The sequence below is a fragment of the Archocentrus centrarchus genome, chromosome 24 (assembly GCF_007364275.1).
Source record: "Archocentrus centrarchus isolate MPI-CPG fArcCen1 chromosome 24, fArcCen1, whole genome shotgun sequence".
Classification (NCBI taxonomy): domain Eukaryota; kingdom Metazoa; phylum Chordata; class Actinopteri; order Cichliformes; family Cichlidae; genus Archocentrus; species Archocentrus centrarchus.
In genome coordinates, this window is record NC_044369.1 from 20,833,649 (window position 1) to 20,853,985 (window position 20,337).

Sequence of the window (20,337 nt, forward strand, 5' to 3'; positions counted from 1 at the left end):
AATTTAATTAAAAGTTCAGTTATTTGCAAGGATACTGAGGCGCTCCAGTCACAATGCACACAGGAGCATTTGTTAATGAAATTCAAACACTTGTTCAGTATTCACTGGTGGGGTGGTCCTGTGATTGTGCAGAAGTCTGTAGGGATTATGTTCACATGATGCTGAGACGCTGACTGGTTGGGGTTTGAAACAGTTGTGGCCAGGCACATCACAAACAAGAGCAGGTAGGTGGTGGAATCAAAGGGCCCTGAGAGGCACTTAACAAGAGGCCCAAAGCATTGCAGCAATGCACCAGAGATGTAGAGGGTCCTGATCAAAGAGGAGGATGAGCTCAAGGCAGGGGTAGACTAAATCATATTTCAGGGTGGGAATTTGACTCTCACTCCCCACCTGGCTACCCAACAGACACAAATTTTCTCGGCCAACCCTATTTACTTAAGCATCAAGGCTCAGACTAAATATAATATATTGTCTAATATATTGTCAGTCTATAAAATATAGTCTGACTTCTGTCTTATAGCCTTTTGGAACCAGAAGTGACCATAGTTTGTTGAGAAAGTGGAGTGCAGCGTTCCTGCCAAACAGAGACGATGATCAAGGTCCATCCACAGGCTGTGTGGGTTATTGGTCACAGATACTGTACCTGCTAATCAATGCTAAATAACTAATTAATAAAATTAGTGGGTACGTTAAATAGTAGAGCAAGCCATATTATTTATCAGACAATGACACAAAAAAATACTTTACATGTATAAGGCTCCACCAGCAGACAGCTGCTGGGCTACAGTAGTCAACCCACCTTTAGAAGTGTGTACATTTAAGCATTCATTTAAAAAAGGAATAACCCCATACAAGAATTCGCTGAGACCAGTCCTTCTTTTTTTTTTTTTTTTTGCACTGTGTTGTAATCATGTTTATTTACAGTAATGTTATAAAGTTGGGCCTTCTTAGTTGGGAGTCTATGGGGACTGAGACGTTTGTGGAGCCAGATTCAACTTGGCCGTTTGAGGAACTGGTTTTGGCTTTCCTTGCAGGAGCCGTCACTGTGAGAAGTCTGTAAACTCATTCTTGCTTGCTATATAATCACTAATTTCAACTAATTTCTTATGGTATACGGCAGGCCAAAATGATCCAATTCCAAAGATCTACAAAGATTGTATAACAGGACTACTGGTTGGGAACATAAGTTGCTTTAAAGAAGCTTCACGCAATGCAGACAGTCTTATAGCTTCACCTTTAGGCCAGCACTGGCATATTTTTCATAAAAGGGCTCTCCAGCATGCCGGTCCTTTATAGTGTGTCCACCTTCCTTGCAGCATAATGGCCACAATTAAAACTGACGAGCTACTTTATCCTCATCAGTCATAACACTAATACCTGTCTAGTAAATTACCCACTGGAAAGGCTTATTCCCTTGGTGACTGAACAAATCCGTGATTTCTTAATTCTCTTATCTAAACTATTCATTTAAGCAAGTGACATTGAAAAATTACAATGCACAGTAGAACAGAGCACTCTGTTCACTTTATTCTGACAGGAGACTTTTGATAAAGAATTAGTATTAGCACGAGTAAGTCTTTATGCCTGGATTACCTTTTTTTAAAAATTTTATTCTACTTTTATGCACCAGAATTAATTTATCTTTTTCTTAAGCAATTCATTGTTTATCAATTTTGAAACAACTGACTGGTCTTAGTCTATCCTGTGCGTGCATAAACAAAATTATCATCAAACAAATTGTTGCTGCACATGCTCCATGTCAGTTTTTTAAAGTAAAAATTAAGATTTATTGTGGCGTACATGAAGGTAGTAACAATTTCTTTAAAATGCTCCAGTGAGTATTTTTCTCTCTGCTAACAAAAAAGGACCAAACAATCTTATACAGAGGGAGGAAGGATCTCTCGGGGTAAATGATGCATTGCTGTGATTTAAAGGTAGTAAATGCAAAGTAAAAAAAAAACATCTTAACAAGGAAATGGAAAACTATTAAACTGAAAGGCTTGATGGGTTCCCAGAGAAGCTTATTAGTAGAATGCTAGAAACCATAAACAGAAGGGTGCTCACAAGCATAAAAACAATTAATGTTTGACACGGGGGAGGACAAGAAAATACATTTCATGAGCACTATTGAAGATTTGCCTTTAAATCAAACTGCGGCCATAAATGTGCATTAAAGACATAGCTGAAGTGGAGAGATATGTCTAGACACACCCTTCTCCAATAATACGCTGTGATTGCTCAGTTCTTATTCAAACAAGAACAAAAGTCATGAAAGACCTTCAAAGCCCTTTCAGAACAGCGTGTGTGTGTGGAGCACCAAGGATGGGTCCACTTTGAGTTTGATTATTTTCAGACCGTTTTTGTTCTTTATTTTGTTTGGTGGTGAGAACACAAAACCCATTGTTTGAAAAGCCGCTGTGATCTGCTTTTATCCCGACTGTAAAAATCCCATGAATGTGTAAACAAAGAGTAACCTCTAAAAAAGAGTGGTATTTCATTTAAACGGCTGAAACGAGCGCCGTGGATTTAAGCAGACCCGTCAAAGGATGAAACGGCAATTAAAAAAATACTCAGTACTTTCAGTTGGTTGTCTTTTTGTACTCAGTTCAGAGGGATGACAGTGGTGTGTTGATAGCGGGCCGCGGTCTCTGTGTCTTCAAAGCAGGAATTTCTCTTAAGACTCTTTTTGCGTGGTGCAATTTAGAGCTGTGAGAAAAAAGGTGGAAAGATCTGCAGCCATCACTCCCAAAAACGTTTGTCCTACATCGCACTGCGGCATTTTCCCCCAATGGCCGATTTTTGGCTTTGACAACTGAAGACAACAAAACATGCCTGACATGCACCAAACATACACTATCATTGTTCACAGTCTAAAAGTACCTCTTAAAAAATGCAGCACCGCTGTGTAGGCACTATGCTGTAGAGGAGTGTACGTGACTGATGTTCTTACCTACTGATCTTACCTTCAGAGGAAGGCTTATAGAGATAAGCGGCCCACAACACCAGCTTTTATTTATTTATTTATTTTTTGCTTACTTTGAGCTGGTTGTGTTTAGTATGCTGCATGCAAACCTTCAGCCACATTAAACACACACACAAAAAAGGTTAGACCCACCTGGCAGCTATTAACTTCAGACAACAGTCTCAAAGTCACAAATATATTCAGCTGGAATTTAATCTAACTTTTCACAGATTCTCAGCAGCGTCTGCTGTTTTTCTCCATTAATATTTCAACACAGCCATGATAACTGAAATTTTCCTCACAGCTACCAAACTACCAAAATATTTTATTATTATTATATATTGCAGGTGATACAGTATAACCTAGATTATAGTACTACGGAATATTATCTTTTGGTATTTCAATGTCACCCTGCAGTATTTGTGCTAAATGTGGGGAAAAAAAGAGTTAAACATTTAAGAAAATGCACTTATTGTCTTCTTGCAGGGAGTGAAATGGGAAAATCCATACAGTAGCTGCTTAGCTGAGCCTAAAGAATGAAAATGTGAAGATTTCAGATTGTAAGGATGAGGAGTGGGCAGCTTTAATTGATTAGGGTTCTGGAAAAATTGGGGTCAGGTTAGCCATTATAAGAGAGACAACCGGTAGATGTCACGGATCTAATCTATTGAGGGAAACCGATGCCTTCTCCAGGGCATCAAACGCTGCTGTCTTTTCGCTGGTGCCTCGATGCACTGGCTGCAGAAATATGGAAACAAAAGAGCAAAAAGAGACAGAATGGAGGCGGTGTAAATGAAAACCTTTTCAGCTGTGGTTATGTCCTGTTTTAGAGGATTATGGGGGTTTTGTGCTTTTTTTTTTTTTTTTTGGCCTTTCCTAGCTCCTTGGTTTATTTCTTGATTAGTTTCACATGATGTGGGCTGAAATATGCTTGTTCACAATATTAATCCTGCATGTATATAAAAAATACAAATACAAAGCATTTAACTGTGATGCCTAGGTGGCCTAAACAAAGAGTCAGGACTGTGATCTCACTACTGCATCATAACACTGTGGCCAAAGCACACCTTGTGCATATCTATGAGAGGTCAGCTGCCTTGGCAAAAGGGCAATATTTGGTCAGGACTTGTAGGTACAACAACTGGGCAAAAGAGTTTGGCTGGAACTGGCTACAAAACCTTGGTAACCAAGTATATGGTAACCTAGGATCCTGGTAGAGAAGCTTCTCAACGATGGGTAAAGTTTGCCTTCTAATGTGTGTTGAAAAGGGCGGGTTTTTTTTCTTAGCATCAAAACCTGACCAGCTTGTTGTCCAATGTTGTTCCTTCTTGTGTCAGAAAGCGATGCCCGAGACTTCCGTTATGATGAGAAGGTGTTCCTGAGTGAGAGTATGTCGCCTGCGAACAAGAAGACGTTGCCGCAAACACATTAACAGGGAAATAGAAAGTCATTTTTCTATGAGTTGAGCCTTGCATCCGTTTGTGTGTTTATTTTTTTAATTAATTGATTAGAATTGTTGTTTTAACATTTAAAACCACAAATGTTAAAACTAAAATTCAGTGTTTTACAGAGAACATGTACAGACCTGAGAGTAGCACCAGTCTTATCCAGCTATAGTCAAAAATGGAAAAAATGCAGTCCTAAAACTGTGAAGAAACAAAAGAATATATTGCAGCCATACAACAGTCGAACAAGCATGTACTGTAAGAAGCACAGTGAGTGTTAATGATCAAGAACAGATGGCCGACCCCACCAGTTTTGCCAGCAGCAAATTTAAATTATGACATGCCGCGATTGTATCATTTAATTACCTTCATGTACTATATTTCAACACCAAGGCCTATGTTTGCAATGAAGAAATGAAAAAAAAAAAGACACTGTAAATACCATTTCAACACTTAATACAATACAAAGAGCATGTAGTGATGAAACCACTGAGCATCTGTAAACATCTAGCTGAGATGTGTATGAGGATTTTGTCCCTCAAAACTTTGTTGCTCATTTGTATTCTCGTCTGTTGTTACATGCGAGTGTCTGCGGAGAATGACAGAGCCTGTAGACGTTGTAACTCTGAGCACGACACTGGAGATGAGCCCTCTTTCTTTTGCCCTCATTTAGGAGAAGGTCGCTACAGGTGACAAATGAAACCATAAGGGGAAAGCGGGAAAAAATGTTGGATTGGAGAAGGGTTTATAAAGACAAGGCACTGCAGATTCTCTCCATGCATCTGCCATTATCCCAGAATGCCTGTCTCTTGTCTTGAAACAGACCTGTGAGCCACTGAGCCCAGGGATATTAATTTGCAGCCCTAATGTTCTGTGGCAAAGGAATTTGAGTCATCTCCACACAAACAAATTGGATCTTTCGGCTCATCTGCATTGCAAGACATGCCTGCAGGTATGACAAGAAGACCACCTCCAAAAAAACAGAGGAGGATAGGGCTGCATTTTCTAGTGTGCCAACTCTACAGCGGTCAAGCTGGGTTTGAAATAAGAGAAGTGAAGGAAGGGAGAAAAGCTGTGCATCACATATGTGATTGAAAGGTTTCTGATGAGGTCCTGACTGCAGCTGATCTGTGAATCTGAATCAAGTTGTCAGATGGATGTCAAACAGAAAACAGTGGAAGACAATGTACAAAAGAAAATAAAAAATAAATAAAAATCAACCTAAGGAGAGAAATGCTGTGACAGTACAGGGTAAGAATGTTGAAATGGAGGTGTGAGAACTGCTTCACAAGACTCAAGCTATCACACAGCATCACTTCCCTTTGGGCTTGCCCTCCTTTTTTTCCCCCCCTGTTGTCCATGTCTTGGTCATCCTCGCCGATGATCTGGACTATTTTTGATCCTCAAACATTCAGGCTTTTTGTTGATCTCTTTTCTGACTTGCTCTGTAGTGCACTGGTCCAAATGTCAACTGCACAACACACTATACATGAAAGGAAGGATGTGTCAATTCCTAAAATCCCTGGCTGTAAATGCAAGAGCTTCAACTTTAAAGATCAAAATGACAAGATTGTGGTCAGGACTCCATTTACATGCTGTTAAAGAAGATTTAGATCCCAGATAATGATATGGATTTCCTTTGAAGATCACTTACATTATCCACTTGAAGTTCACATTAACTCCATGAAGAATGCCTTGAACTTTGAATCAAGCCCTTCATTTAACAGAATAGAGACATGCCAGCTATCTATCTATCTATCTATCTATTGGTCAACACAAATCTTGATGACAGAATTTTGATTTGTCATATTAAGATTCAGGGCCAGTTCTGTACTGTTTGTGTGTGCAGTACACTGTAATTACCCTGCAATTACCCTTGATTAAAGAGTGTCTGACATATTCAAAATAAGACAGCTAGAAAATATTGATGTGCTAATGCATGTGCAATAAATCTAGCGGGGATACTAACAATCATAATCTTGTTATTTAAAATGGGTTGGGGAGATTTGAAGTGAATAATCAAGGTTCAGCTTAAAATAGGGAAAGACTGAAATATGCAGTAAATGATTATCGAGTATGTTAATGTGGCACGCTAATTAAGCTTCCTGTTTTAGTGAAGTTTATGTGGTGGCTTAAATATATGTTTAGGGGTTTTAAGCTGGCTAAGATCTCAAAGAATGAGCACTCTTATAATGCTCAGAGTTAGTGTTTGTCTCAAATTGTGATTAGCAGATCAATTTTATGTACTATTATCATGTATAATGAACTACTGCCAGTTTTCACTAATTATTTACCAAATAGGCCAGGTAATTTAAGTGTAAGATGGAAAGGACACATAAATTTATCGCGCTCAATGACGTCAAGCCATCATTATTATTAGCAAGTTTGAAAATTATCATAACAGTGCTGATGTTCTGGTTTGATTGGTTTGATTGACAACTGGATTCGGGCAAAGTGTTGCTAAAATCTGATTGGTGAAGGTATGTGACATCACCGCTATTCAACTGAGCCACGCCCGCTTAAAGACTCAGCCTAAAAATTAAGGATAAAAACACAGAAACTTGCAGTGAAATCAGTAGCCTGCTTTTGTGGCTTCGCCATATTAGACCCCGAAGTTCATTAAATTTTGTTTTCAGGTCCTTTGAAGTCTACCATAGGAAAGTTTTGGCTCCCCATGTCTACTTTGAAATTAAAGAATAAAGTCAGAGTGCCTTTACTGAGATTACTGAGTCCATTTTAGCTAATCAAATCAGTAGAGTCACAATAGACATCAGCTGTGGTCCAATCTCTCTAATTGTGGCGGCAGATCATGAAAGGTTTTGTAGCTGCTGTCTGCCGTGAAACACTTTGAGAGATGACAGTCCACCCAATTAAGTCTCACGATTAATTATAACAGTGGCAGCCTTTTAGTTTAGACTTCGTCTCTTGTTTAACATTTGCTATAGTTTGTTGCTGTTCCGTGGCGTAAGATGCTCCTGTCTGAAATAATTGATTTAAACCAGGGAGCGTCTAAACGATGGGTAATTGCCCACTTCTCAGAGGTGGAGCTTTTATAGCCTGCTTCTGCCTGCTAATGATTTGCAGGGGGAGGAAAAAAAAATCCTCTGTAAGAGAAGATTAACCTCGTTAGCGTTTTCAGTACTCGGTGAAAGTAAAATGCATGCAGACGGGCAGGGTGGACGCTGCTCTCGGCGCTCTCGCTTTGCGCGCACTGCGAAGCGTGTACGCTCCTCACCTCATCTCATCATCCGCGTCTCTAAACCTCCCCGCACCAGGAATCTCTCCCCCTCTCCCTTACAGAAGGTATTTTAACTTTGCAAAGACGACAAAATTTCAGTGGGCAAATGGCTTATTGAGGAGAGCGACCTTCAAATTTATAGAGGAGAGAAATTACGAGGCTGTGGCGGCAGTGGGTTTTTTTTCTTTCGTGCGAAATGATTGGCCATTTCTTCAAATGAGAAAGTCTGAGAAATGTCTTTTTCTGTGGGCGACACCATCAGCATCCGAGCCATAATGTACAGGCGAAAACAAGCGAGTCTTTGCATCCGCCAAACAATATCTGGATTGGGGAGAACTCAAAGGTAAGAAAAAAAATTAATGATTAAAGCGTAAAGAGCATTCTCCCTCATTCTTTCTTTTTTTGTTTGGTTTGTTTAGAGTTGGCTTTTAATAGTGCGTGTTTTTAATCTGTTTTAAAGGTGTGAAAACATGTGAGCTTAATTGTCTCCAGTAAACTGCCTTTACCCTAACAGCGCTTTCACATGAATACATGCACATGTTCACGTTTAAGTTATAAATAGAAATAAGTGGTGAATGTGTCGCACTGAAATGTATTCTGTGATGGAGGAGGTAGGATGTTGTTGAAGAACTCCGCACAGTTTCCACCTGCGACTGCTGGAGCAAAAGGAGAAAAATCCCGTTCCCTGGCCTTTGTGTGTTTTTAAGTGAGAAATGCTTTTGGCATGAAGTCATCAGGTCACTCTGTGACCTCCGTACTGTAATAGCATTTTTTTTTCTTTTTTCCCTGCAAATAGATTAGAACACTTGGCCAAAGAGTGCATTAGGACCATTTTTACCTCCATAAACAAAGAGAATCATGAAAAAAAAAAATAACAAAAGTAATGGCTCTGTGTGCATTCAGGATATTATCATTATCAGTGTTGGTGTTATGTTTTATGCATGTAGTGAATTATGGTTTAAGGTAATCTTGCAGCTAGTTGTTATAGTACAGATTTAGTAGGGCAAAATAAAGGGACAAGAGTATGCACTCTAACACACACACACACACACACACATACACACACACACAGAGTCACTGACATGACTTCAGATGACTTAAGCCTAACCTTACTCGAACCTTAAATCAAGGCATTATATATGTGGTGGTGCTTTTTTTTTTTTTTTTTTTTTTTTGCAGGTCCCCACAATGTGCCTGAGTAAACAGATTTATGGCCCTGTTATGAGTGATACAAGTGTACACACACACACACACACACACACACACACACACACACACACACACACACACACACACACACACAATTATAGAGAGACTAAGAAATGATCCCCACCCTCTCCCTCTGATATACCCCCATTGTCTGCAATAATTGGGGTAGCACAAGCAAAGTCAGGTCTGATCTCTGCTGTAACTGCTTGAATAGATGGAATAGACGTTTGAGCTTCAACCTCCTTTTCTTTCTTTTTTTTGAAAAACCAGCTGATTCTCATTCTATTACATTCAGTTATCTATCCATCTATGTATCTATCTGTAGAATAACAAGCACTTTTAGAAATGAATGCTACAGACTAAACACAACCTAAATTTTGCCATCATCTGCTAATGGAGATGGTGATCAATAGGCAACAACAAAGACAACTTGGCCAGAGCCTGCATCTCAAAACTACTCCAGCAGAAGTCTACATGGCTGCTATTTACAATACCCAACCTCTGAATTATTCAAACGTGTGACAGAGATGGTGGATTAACATACTGAAGAACACTTTAAATCATCCAACAAAGGTGTGGAAGACAATAAGCTGAATGATGAGCACAGGGTGTTCAGAGGAGCCCCGACTCCTGTGTTAAAGGGTACTTGCTAAGGATTTAATGTTTTGTCAGTTCCACAGATAGGCACACAGACAGAGGGAACAGCCAGTGGCTGCTGACACAGGAAATAGGCTTCAGATTAATTTCAAGTGGATTATGACATTTTACACAGTCTCCTTTGAAGATAATAGTTCATAAAAGGATTGGTCAACACGGCGTTAAGTCTGTTACTCACTTCGTCATTTTCTGTCTCTTAATCTGTCAGTGAACCTTCGAGTACTGAGGCCACGAAAAAGGTTCACTGACAAATGTAGTCTATGTTGGTATTTGCATTTTCAGCAATAAGAGCTCATGCATTATCCCGATTTGTGATCATCAATAACTGCCGGGTGCTACCTTATTATGCATATTATATGCCAGCCGCTGCTTCCAAATTAAATTACAGGAAGATGAAGTTGTTGTTGTCGAGTGCAGCGAGCAGATCTCCACATGCGGCATACAGGAAAAGCTGTGAGAGACGCAGTCTGGATGGAATGGATTGGTAAACGTGGTCGACAGATGAGATACATTGGTATTCAGCTGGTTCTCGCAATGCTGGCTGCAAATACCCACGCTCGGCTTCAGGGTCAGAGGTCCAAGGTTGATTGGCAATGGGCTGACATGGAAAAATTGATTGTGCTGACTGGAGTCTAATGGGGTTGAAGCGCACAGGCGTATCGGCGTGTCTGACATGTTAGCAGTGCCAGTCTTATTCTTACCCTCTCCCACCTATATTCTTACAGGTTGTTCTCTAATCTTTTAACCCCTTGTCAGACACCTCTGAGATCTCTTACACAGCAGCACTGCAGCACACAGGCCCCCTCTTGTGCCATCTCTCTCATGCTGAACTGTTTCCCTTGCAGCAACGATTGCTCTGCCTCATTCGCTTTCAGCCGTACCTCCCAGCTCCTTACGACTCCATAGCCTCTGCCGCCCGCCAACATGCCCAAATGCACTCGACCAGAGAATCACACAAAAGTGTGATCTCTCTCTCTCTCTCTCTCTCTCTCTTTCCAAACACCTCCACCCACTCATACACACGTTTGTTTACTCACAGCCGCACACGCACAATACACGTACTCCAACAAATAAATGTGCATACATGAATAAACACAAATCCATGGTTATTTCTATAACATTTATCATCACCCATTCTGAGTTGTCCTCAGCTTGCGCTAAAATACTGTATTCACACTGTTTGCAGCCAAAAAAACAAAAACAAAACCCCTGCTCTGCACCAACATCATGGCAGCAACGTATTTGGAAGTATGACAACACCAAAAAGATTACTCAGAGCATCCCTAAGTAATGACACGAAAAGTAATCCGCTGTCAGCTTGTAGCATTTGTGCAGAGTGGGAGTTTCACAGAGGCAAAAGCAGGGAAGTTTAGGAGGATGGTTATTTGGGCTACATGCATCACAGCCATTGTATCTGGTTCTTCCTCAGACCATGTCAGAGTGAATTATTAGGCATTTATTGATGTATTACCTTGTAACAAAGAGGGTTTTCGTTACTTGTTTATATTTATGTGTATAGTTTGGGTAGTAAATGTTGGGACACCTTTTGCACTTTATTTGCACTTGGCACTTTTTGACATACACAAAAAATAAGGACTCTTAAATATTTATTCTTAAGTATTTTAATAATTGATATGGTTCTGTCTTCCAGGCACGTGAGCAGTTACTCGGTGTGTGGCAGGCAGATGCTGCAAAATAAAGAATTAGTGTTAGCCACAATTATAATTGATCTGTGGTTAAGAAAAGTGTGTGTGTTTAACTTATACAGAAATAGTGCAAGTGGTTTGTGGTGTAGCAATCACTCACCTGTTTCTTCCTTTGTCCTTCCAGGGTGTTTCAGGCAAATGAGTCCCCGGGGGTCTGAACACTATTTAAAGGTTCTGGGAGAGACCAAGGAGGAAATTGGGTGGGGGAGTTGTTTGGGATTTTTTAGGTATATTTTTAGGTGTTTTGTAGGGGTATTTGGTTTTATTGTAGATATTGGGTTATGGAGATGTTGGGGTGATGGTTTTAATTGTAAATGTTGTTGTTTGATTGTTTGTGTATTTTATTGTTAAAATGTGTGGTACAAGGTGTGGCTCATCAGCAGCTGGGTATAAAGGGGCTCTTCTCTCCTTTGTACTGAGGTTGGGTTGCTGGAAAGGTCACACTTGCGTCACAGGGCAATGGAGTTAATTGTCTAAAAAGCTTGAGAAATAAAATGGAAAATGGGGTATAAAAACAAAGTCTGCCTCCCATGATTTAAAGCCTTGCCGCTCGGGGTCATCTTGGCGTTACATACCTGATGGACTGGTCTGTTTGGAAAACTTCAGTGAAAAGAAAACAAAAAGTTAATTTGTCTGTTAGACTCTGCCATCTGTTACTGTTTTTAAAAACAAAAAAACACTAAATCTTTGGTCCCTTTTGTGGAACCTCAACATCCTATTTTGTGTTGTTGGAACAAATTCACTCAGAGGCAAATTTTGACTTTCTATCAAAAGCATAGCTACAGTTTTGAAGTTAGCTGCTCACTTGTTTGGTTAGATAAAAACTTATTGTATTTACCAAACAGTTTTTTTGTCAGTGTTACTTTTGTTAGCAGTGGGGAAAAAATGGTGTGTCTGTTCATTGTAATTGTTGGTCTGATTTACATTTCCTGAAAATGTACTTAGTTGGCTCCAAGCTAATTGATATCATGTCATAGAACTTTGCAGTGTATTAATCACAGTTCCACAATTAATCATATCATCTTGTTTTTTAATGTTACTCCACCTTTCATGGAATGTGACGTGATCTGATTTGGTAAATTTCAATACGCTTCACCTGATGCTCATTTTCTCATGGCACGTGCATCACAGCTTCACCAACTCCTGCATCTGCCAAGTTAGATGTGAAGCCTCATCTGACATTCAAATGTAAATGGCTAAAATTCAGCTGCTATTTCAGTTTAAAAATAACAAAGTTACTTTGATTTTAAAATGCTGCAAAGACTAGCTTTTTGTCTATTCATAATTTAAGTTTGGTTAAAAGGCTAGAAGGTAGAGTGCACACCACATAATGCGACAGTTAGTAAATCTACAGATACCATGCATAACCCCAATAAACCCCTCCCGCCTCCCACAACCACCCTAAATTATACACCCAACCACTCGACTGGTTGGAGGGTGCATACAATTTCAGTCAAACAAGATCAGCTTTGGCTTGAATACAGCCGACTGAGTGCTATCAAATCTAAACTCTCAGGCTCTGTGGCTATCTCACACCATTATGGTAATCACAGCTGTAATTCAGTATTAATGCAGTAGTGATTTATTGATGTTAAAATGCTATTTGTGGCCCCTTTAAGTCTTGATCCTTTTGATGTCCTGTGACATTTTGAAAACACTTGGACATGGGGTGTGTTATGTAACGCTTCCACTCCCTGTTGGAACCAATTAATATAAAGCAGTACAAATACTAAAATATAAATTAACTTTGTGTCCACAAAATATGCATGGATTATTCATCAACCTCCCCAGGGAGATTACAGCTAATTTTCAGCAACCCTTGTAGCTGTCAGGGGTGCAGGCTGTATTTTTTTTTTTTTTGGCACTTTAGCACACATGGTCAGAGAGCATCGTGCTGTTTAGACAACAATGTGTAACACGCACAACATCAGCATCCAAAGTAGATGGCATTCTCAGCACCAGCTCATTTTTTCTTTACAAGGTACTCACACTTTTATCTGACGAACTAAAGAAGTATGTGATCCCTGGAGCTATGCGTGGACCAAAAGAAGCACTGGCGTGGAACAACAATGTCAGCATATTCAGACGCAGCAGGTCCAGCAGGGAGGAACCGTGAAAACTTTGCTGGCTGTCCAGTGTTTCCAGAGCTTCAGGAAATTGGGGAGTGTGGGGCTTGTGTTTTATTCATGTCACAGAAAACATGAAAAGTAGCTAACAAAAATCCTATATCGAGGTTATTTGAGGAAGCGAAAGAAAGAAAACTGCAACATAAAAAGTAAATACGGGAAGGGAGTCGGGGAATGTGAGAAGGAAGTGATGAATACACAGTAAATTAAAGACTTAAACAGAATATAATGAGGCAACTGGTACAGTACAAATCATGGATGGAGGAATAAAGAGAAGAAATGTTACGAGATTCCTCAGGTGATTATAAATCAATTTTCCCTGCAGGACACTGAGTAAGTTGGACTTCTATGTTTTTGTGTGTGTGCTTTTTTTTTTTTTTCTTTTTAATAAAATAAGAGCCTCTTCATAGAATTTATGTCATAACACCCAGTTTGGAGCTGAATGATGTGTCAGAAAAGAAGAAACAGACATCTTTTATTTTCATGACTTCTCCTGATCAACTCTTGCAAAGCCATGCATTGTATAAGGGAGGCTTAGATGTATGGCACAGGACACAAAAGCCTGCACAGCATGAAGAACAAAATGTTTTTCTAATATGATCAGCAGATCTTTATGACCACAATTAATCAACAAAGCAAATACATTAATAATGTCATGAATCTTCCATGACATTATTAACCTATGAACTGACAGACTATTATCCTTATCCCATCAGTATAATGCCAGTTTGCATTTTTGTGTAATCTTGTTGTCTTCAACTGGAAACACATTACCTTCAAGCATTTAGAAATATGCCAGTAAGCCAGATATACATGATTGGGGTCAGGACCCCAAGAAATAATCTGCTCTTGGCATTTCTATTTTAAACGCAGATTAATCAGACAAGAGTTCACGGTGCCAACTGGGTGGCAGAAAACTCTGGACTATTTTTGCTGTGTGGAAATGGCCGGGAGGGGGAAAAAGTTTGATTTGGTTTGGATGCTTTTTAGAGCTGACTGAGGCTTATTAATCTGGTCCATTAAGCTCTTACACTTAGCATTCCACTACATAATTGGCATCCGTATTGTAGATGTTAATAATCAATGCTGGCTTCCTTATAACCATTTGTGGCAGAATCTCACATTATTAAGCAGATATAATAACTATTTTTTAGGAGGAGAGATATATCCAAGCCGATTATGTCCAGATATCACCCTAACTGTGTGCTACATTATAAGCTGTAATAATGTAAAATTCACATGCCACTTAAATATTTTATTCTCAGAACCAATCATCTGATTTCAAATCTGCAAGTTTGGACACAATCAAAATAAAAATTATTCAAAATCTGCATTTAAAATGTTAAAATTTGTAGTCTACTCAGACATCAGGTAGCTCCCTTTAGTGTGGCGTCTTTATTTGCTCACTTGGCCATTAAAGTCTTGAGGTACTTTCAGCTGTTGCCTTATTTCCCAAAGGGTCGTCACAGCGGATGGATCCACGTGTCTGATTTGGTACAAATTTTACCCCAGACATCCTCCCATTTATCCAGACTTGTGACCCCCTGATGTTGGGTTTGTGTCTTCCTGGTCTCAAACAGGGATCTTTTGTGTGTAAGATGAATGAGTGAACCACTACACCATGGAGCCATTATTATAAATCATAATGATACAGTTACAGAATAGTAGCCAATAATTGTTCAGTGCTCTACCAGCTGTGTTATGTTCATCTTCAACCTGTTTTAACTGATATTATTTTCTATAATAAATTTCATAGCCAGAGAGTAACAGATTTCAGTGTAATTAGTCATCAATCTATACAAATGTGGGAGCTTTCTGAGCTTTATGGGTGCAGGAGGCCGCAACTGATCAGGATCAGACAGTGATGACACCCCAATGATCTCTATAAACAGTGTAGTGATGAAAATCAAATTATGTGCAGAGAGAACACATGGACACTCTGATGGTGGAGGATATTTTGAGTTGATGGAAATTCTATGATGTACTGCTGTTAATACTCTGGTGTGTGTACCATAGATGATTGTGTGTGTATGTTATTTTATGTGTCTGGCGCAGGGAAGCAAATTAAACTTAATTGAGTCATCTGCAGGGTGCAGCTCTCGACAAGCAGAATGTTATAAAAATTTGTTTCTGCTGAGGAAACGACAGCTAAACTTTGATCTGATGTGAGCGAGATTTGAGTAAACTGTTACCTGCCGGTAGATGTCAAATAAAATTCTCCTTCCAAGTTTTCCACTGAATCTAAAAATGCTCCCTCTCTCTGTTGCCGTTTGTTTCCTCTGTAGGTCTCAGAGTGCTTAATGTCATTAACTCCTTCACTGACATAAACCAGTCACCAAGGAGCCTATTTAAAGTCACTCTTCATCTCTCTTCTATCACTGAGAAGCTCCTTCCACGCTCTACCACTGCTGATATGGAGAATCTCAGTGAACTCCAAAACCCGTTGCTGGACAAAAACAGTAAACACATGATCAACGGTTATGGAGGAGAATTCCCTAACAATCATTACCAGGAAAACATTATAAATTACTTTGCTGGAGGAGGAGGAGGTGGTGGAGGTGAGGGCGGAGGAGGAGGAGGAAAAGTGAGTAATGGCAATGCAGTGAGCGGAAGTTACAATACCAATGGGAAGGTGAAATCTCAGCAGTTTTTGGATGCCACCTCGCTACATCTGGCAGTAGAAGCCTTCTACAGACCCAACTTCATCCTGTACAAGGAGGACAGTGGCAGCATTAAGGCTAAGGAATATAGAAACGAGTGCTGTGAGACCACCTTCACAGAGAAAAAGGCTAAGGAGGTGTCCAACACAACCGGTGCCGACACACCCGGCACAGAGGATCCTCAGGCGAAGCTGCTGGAGGATGGTGAACACATCAAGATCCAAACGGTTTCCTATGAGGTGGAGGAGGAGGAGTATGTGGAGTACGAGGTAAGAGCAAAAATGGATGAGCAGAAAAGCGCATATGTGTATGTGTTTCTGTTAAATGACAGCAAGCTTGCTTGTACTCCTGTGGTAGATGTGTACATTTATACCATCACACCAAAGGACTGGGCTTAGCTCCTGGATCAGTCTGCCATTTTACTAAACACAAATCCATTTGATCCACTGACCTTCGCCTCAATTCCCAATTCTTGTAAAATTCTTCGTTAGATAATAATAAATCACCCGTGTCTGCCTCGCACAGGAATATTAGCTACTATAGCTCTAGCCACAGTATTTTCACTCTCAACTGGCATGACCAATGGCACAAAGCACTCCAAAGGATTTAGGGGATTGGACTGGTGGAAAAGGGTGTTAAGAGTCGACCAGTGTCCTGCAACACTTAATGGACTGACTGCCACACACCTGTGCCCACTAGAAGGAACCTGGTCTGCAATGATAACCATGCGACTGCAGAAATGCTACGTGAAATGGGTACATATAGCTCACAGGATGAGAAATAGTAACTGGGTAGGGGGGTCAGGGGTAGGGCACAATTAAAATTCCTCACCCCATACTTGAGAATGAGCTGAGCACAACTTTGATGTGCAAATGCCAAAAAGCAAATAACCTGCAAATTTTCTGATGTGAGGTTTATTCCACTGTATTTGTAGATTTGCACACAAAAAGAAAGCAGATGAAGTAGACAAATTCTCTATGCATAGACTTCTAGAGGTTCCTTTTACCCACTCAAAGGTTAAGCGAACACATTACCATATAGTTCATATTTTTCCACAGACTTCCTGTTCAAGAATGAACAAGTGCTTAAAAAAGCATCATCGGGCTCCACAGCCAGATTTGAGATGTAAAAGAGGCAAATACACAGTGGGACTCATTATGTAGCCTCCCAACAGGAGATCATTGACACCACAAAGCGTGTGGTATCTCTACCACCGTGCCCACAGTCTGACACAATGTGCAGAATGAAAACTAGAAAGCCCCTGCACTGACATGCAAAGACTAGATGGTGTCTAACATTTGAAGCACTGCCATACGAGATGTATTTGCAATGTAACTCTAGTCTCAACAGCACGCTAGCAAACAGCTGCCAATCAATAGCAGACGGAGTTGGTCACTCGGGCAGAAAAAAGAAAATGATTAAAACAAAAATGAGTCAGCAGTATTATTCCCATATGCCCTGGGGAAACAGTGCACAGCATTAAAACTGTAGATTAGCCAGGTTTTTAAGCCCAAAACACAATGGCTGTACTAAAGTTGTTAAAAAAGGGGAAAGCAAACAAACAAAAAAATAGAAAAATAGTCTTCAGCAATATGGATCGGTAATATTTGTTGGAACGTAGCACAAAGTGCAAGTTGCTAGCTGCTTTCCCTAGCACTTTGCTATAGCTTTTTGTGTATTACTATTTCACACAATAACATGAAACTTAAAATAGGATTGTGGCCAGTAAAAAAAAAAAGAGTGGATGTAGCTTCTGGGTTGGAAAGATGAAGGGCCCCAGATGGCAATAGCAAAAAAGTCTTCTGTCCTGTAGGAGTCTATGGGAAAACAGCTTTCTGATTTGACCTCTGTTAACACTTTCCTATTGAGTTGATGGGCCTAGTTATTCATTTTGTGTTGTATTGAATAGAAAAAAACTGAGCCTGTTTTGTGAATCTTGGTCATACTAACAACTTGTCAGTCACAAGTTGTTAACGAGTGAGTGTACAGTTTCGCAGTCAGAACCGCCCCTCCTCGTCACACGTGGTTGTTTTCCCCATCAAAATGATGACCGCAGAAACTCCCATCCTGAGGCTTCAAAACAAAACTTCAGAAACTAGTGGGTGACTAGTGGTGAGAATGGTGCAAACTAAATTGGGTCTCACTCATAAAAAAAGTTGTTCTTTACAGATCACAGTAGTCAAACACTCCCGCCTTTAAAGGCCCTGTTAAAACTCAAGCTTCTAAATGTGGAAACTGGCTAGCTTATTTTGTGTAGCACATGTGGACTTTTTTAGGCATATTTTGAAGTATTAAAATTATTTTTTTCTGATGTAATATAAATTTATTTGTTCAAAGCATAATACGGGCGTCAATTTGTGTTTGAATGTGTACCTTTAAATGTACTACCATATTATTACCGTCCTTTGTTTCAAATACTAGGTTGTAGGCAACATTGAAGCACAAGTGAACTGATACAAAATTCAGTCTCTTTGCCTTTTATGTAACTACAAAGAAGAAGAATTACTTTAAGATGTGACAGAACATTGTACCTTTTAAAAGTAGGCAATTTTCTGGTATAATATAACCTGTCCAGTTCTTTGTAATTGTTTGTACTGCTCTGGGGAAGAATTTATGAGGAAACATGAGTGTTGGGCAATGGTAATGTTTTTTGTTTTTTTTTTTACTTAAATTGTGGCTTGATTATCACAGTGATGTAGGTTGACAGGCATGTGTCACAAGATGAATTGTGTAAAATATTTAAATGGTGTACAAGATTGTTTTTTGTTTTTTTGACAGCATATACACAGTATAAAATACTGTGTGCATCAATATTTTTGAAAAAAAATCTTGCTACAACTGAAAAATTCTTCACTTTGATTTCAGCTTTGATGTCCTATGGTTTTGTACTCTGGACCAACAGGAAGCTGCTTGACTTTTTAAAGAGTACAGTGTACGCTGTTTTTAAAAAAAACTGGAGACATTCTAACATCATTAGTGTTAACAGGGCTCTGCTAAAGTATAAGCTGCTCCTGGAAGATGATTTCCAGACAGTTATGAGATCCAGGTCACTGATACAAATATACGTTTGAAATAATCTGTGTTAACTTGATTTTTCATTAGGGACCAAGCGAATAGCTTGCTGACAGTTCTCTGAACCATTGGTTGCTGTTGTTGGGTCATTAGGACTCATTTCATGAATTTAAACTGCTGTTCTTTTTTGCTTACTCCACATTGAGTTTTTGAAGTTTTTAATCCTTTTATATAGCCTGCTTCTCTTTATTTGCAGCTCCTCCTTAGTGAGTTGTATTGATTTAATAAAGGGATCAGTAAGGTGTAATGGTTTTTGCCTGACTCAGCTCAACGGAAACAATAAGAAAAGAGTTTATCTCTATAGTTTTTATTGTATTGCCTAACTGAATCTGCTTCTTGTGTGATGTCTAATCCATAATCATCATATTCCTCTGATGTGAGATGATACCACCAGTACAAGCTGGGTTCCGGTGATATGAGTTACAGTATTATTGTCAGCTTGGCTAAGATTTGGACAGAACCTTTTTAGAAGTGCACTGTACCTTAACACTACTGTATGTGCCAATTTTGTGTACAAAAAGACAGAAATATGAATGCATATTATTTGGATCAGATTTATAAAAGCCCATTCTGTTCTATAAATGGAGCTTTGCAGCAGTTCATAAGGTAACAAAGTAGTGTTAGTCACAAACCCCATTTTTGTCCAGTTGGTCCTACCCAGAAAGCGTGCTTTATAAATCAGGCACTCTTCATTTACACAGAAAAGCTGTTGGGGTCATAATTTGTCATTCTGTCTGCTGCCATTTTAATATCACCACCTGCCATTTCTCTGAATTTTTATTAATTTTATGCCATTTTGAAAATGCTATCAACCTGATCCTCCCAATCCCAAAAGAACCAGTATAGCAGCTGATATTCTCATAGATGTTCTGACCTTTTTGGCTTCAGTAAATTTAGTATGAATTTAAGTGGGCCACTAAAAATGAGTGTAGTTGTTTCCCTCTTTTCCCATTTCTAGCAAATTAATTCAGATTTGCTAACAATTACACTTGTAGTTATTGGATTATTATTATTACTACTCTTTTTACTAAGACTTTTTTTTTTTTTTTTTTTTTACAAGGATACACTGTATAAAGAAAGTATAATGAGTTCCTGGTCTGAAAAGTGAAGTTGATGTGGAAATGTAATAAACCAATTTTCTGATCCTGATTGTTATAGTCTACAAGAAAGTGACCATGTGAGGTAACGGTCATTTTCAATCCAGTATGATGTCCATTTTGTAAACTATATTTCCATTTAGAGTGAAATAGGCTATAAAGCAG

At 39.3% G+C, this 20,337-nt stretch overlaps 1 protein-coding gene across 1 annotated transcript in view; it reads left to right on the plus strand.

Moving 5' to 3' along the window:
* The first annotated feature begins 7,657 nt into the window (after positions 1-7,657).
* The window catches only part of syndig1l (synapse differentiation inducing 1-like), a 38,039-nt gene continuing 25,359 nt past the window's right edge, over positions 7,658-20,337 (plus strand). Inside the window, exons 1-2 of the mRNA XM_030722139.1 lie at positions 7,658-7,988; positions 15,629-16,272. Coding sequence (XP_030577999.1) covers positions 15,757-16,272 — 516 coding nt within the window. The 5' untranslated portion in view covers positions 7,658-7,988; positions 15,629-15,756. The remainder of the gene's footprint in view (positions 7,989-15,628; positions 16,273-20,337) is intronic.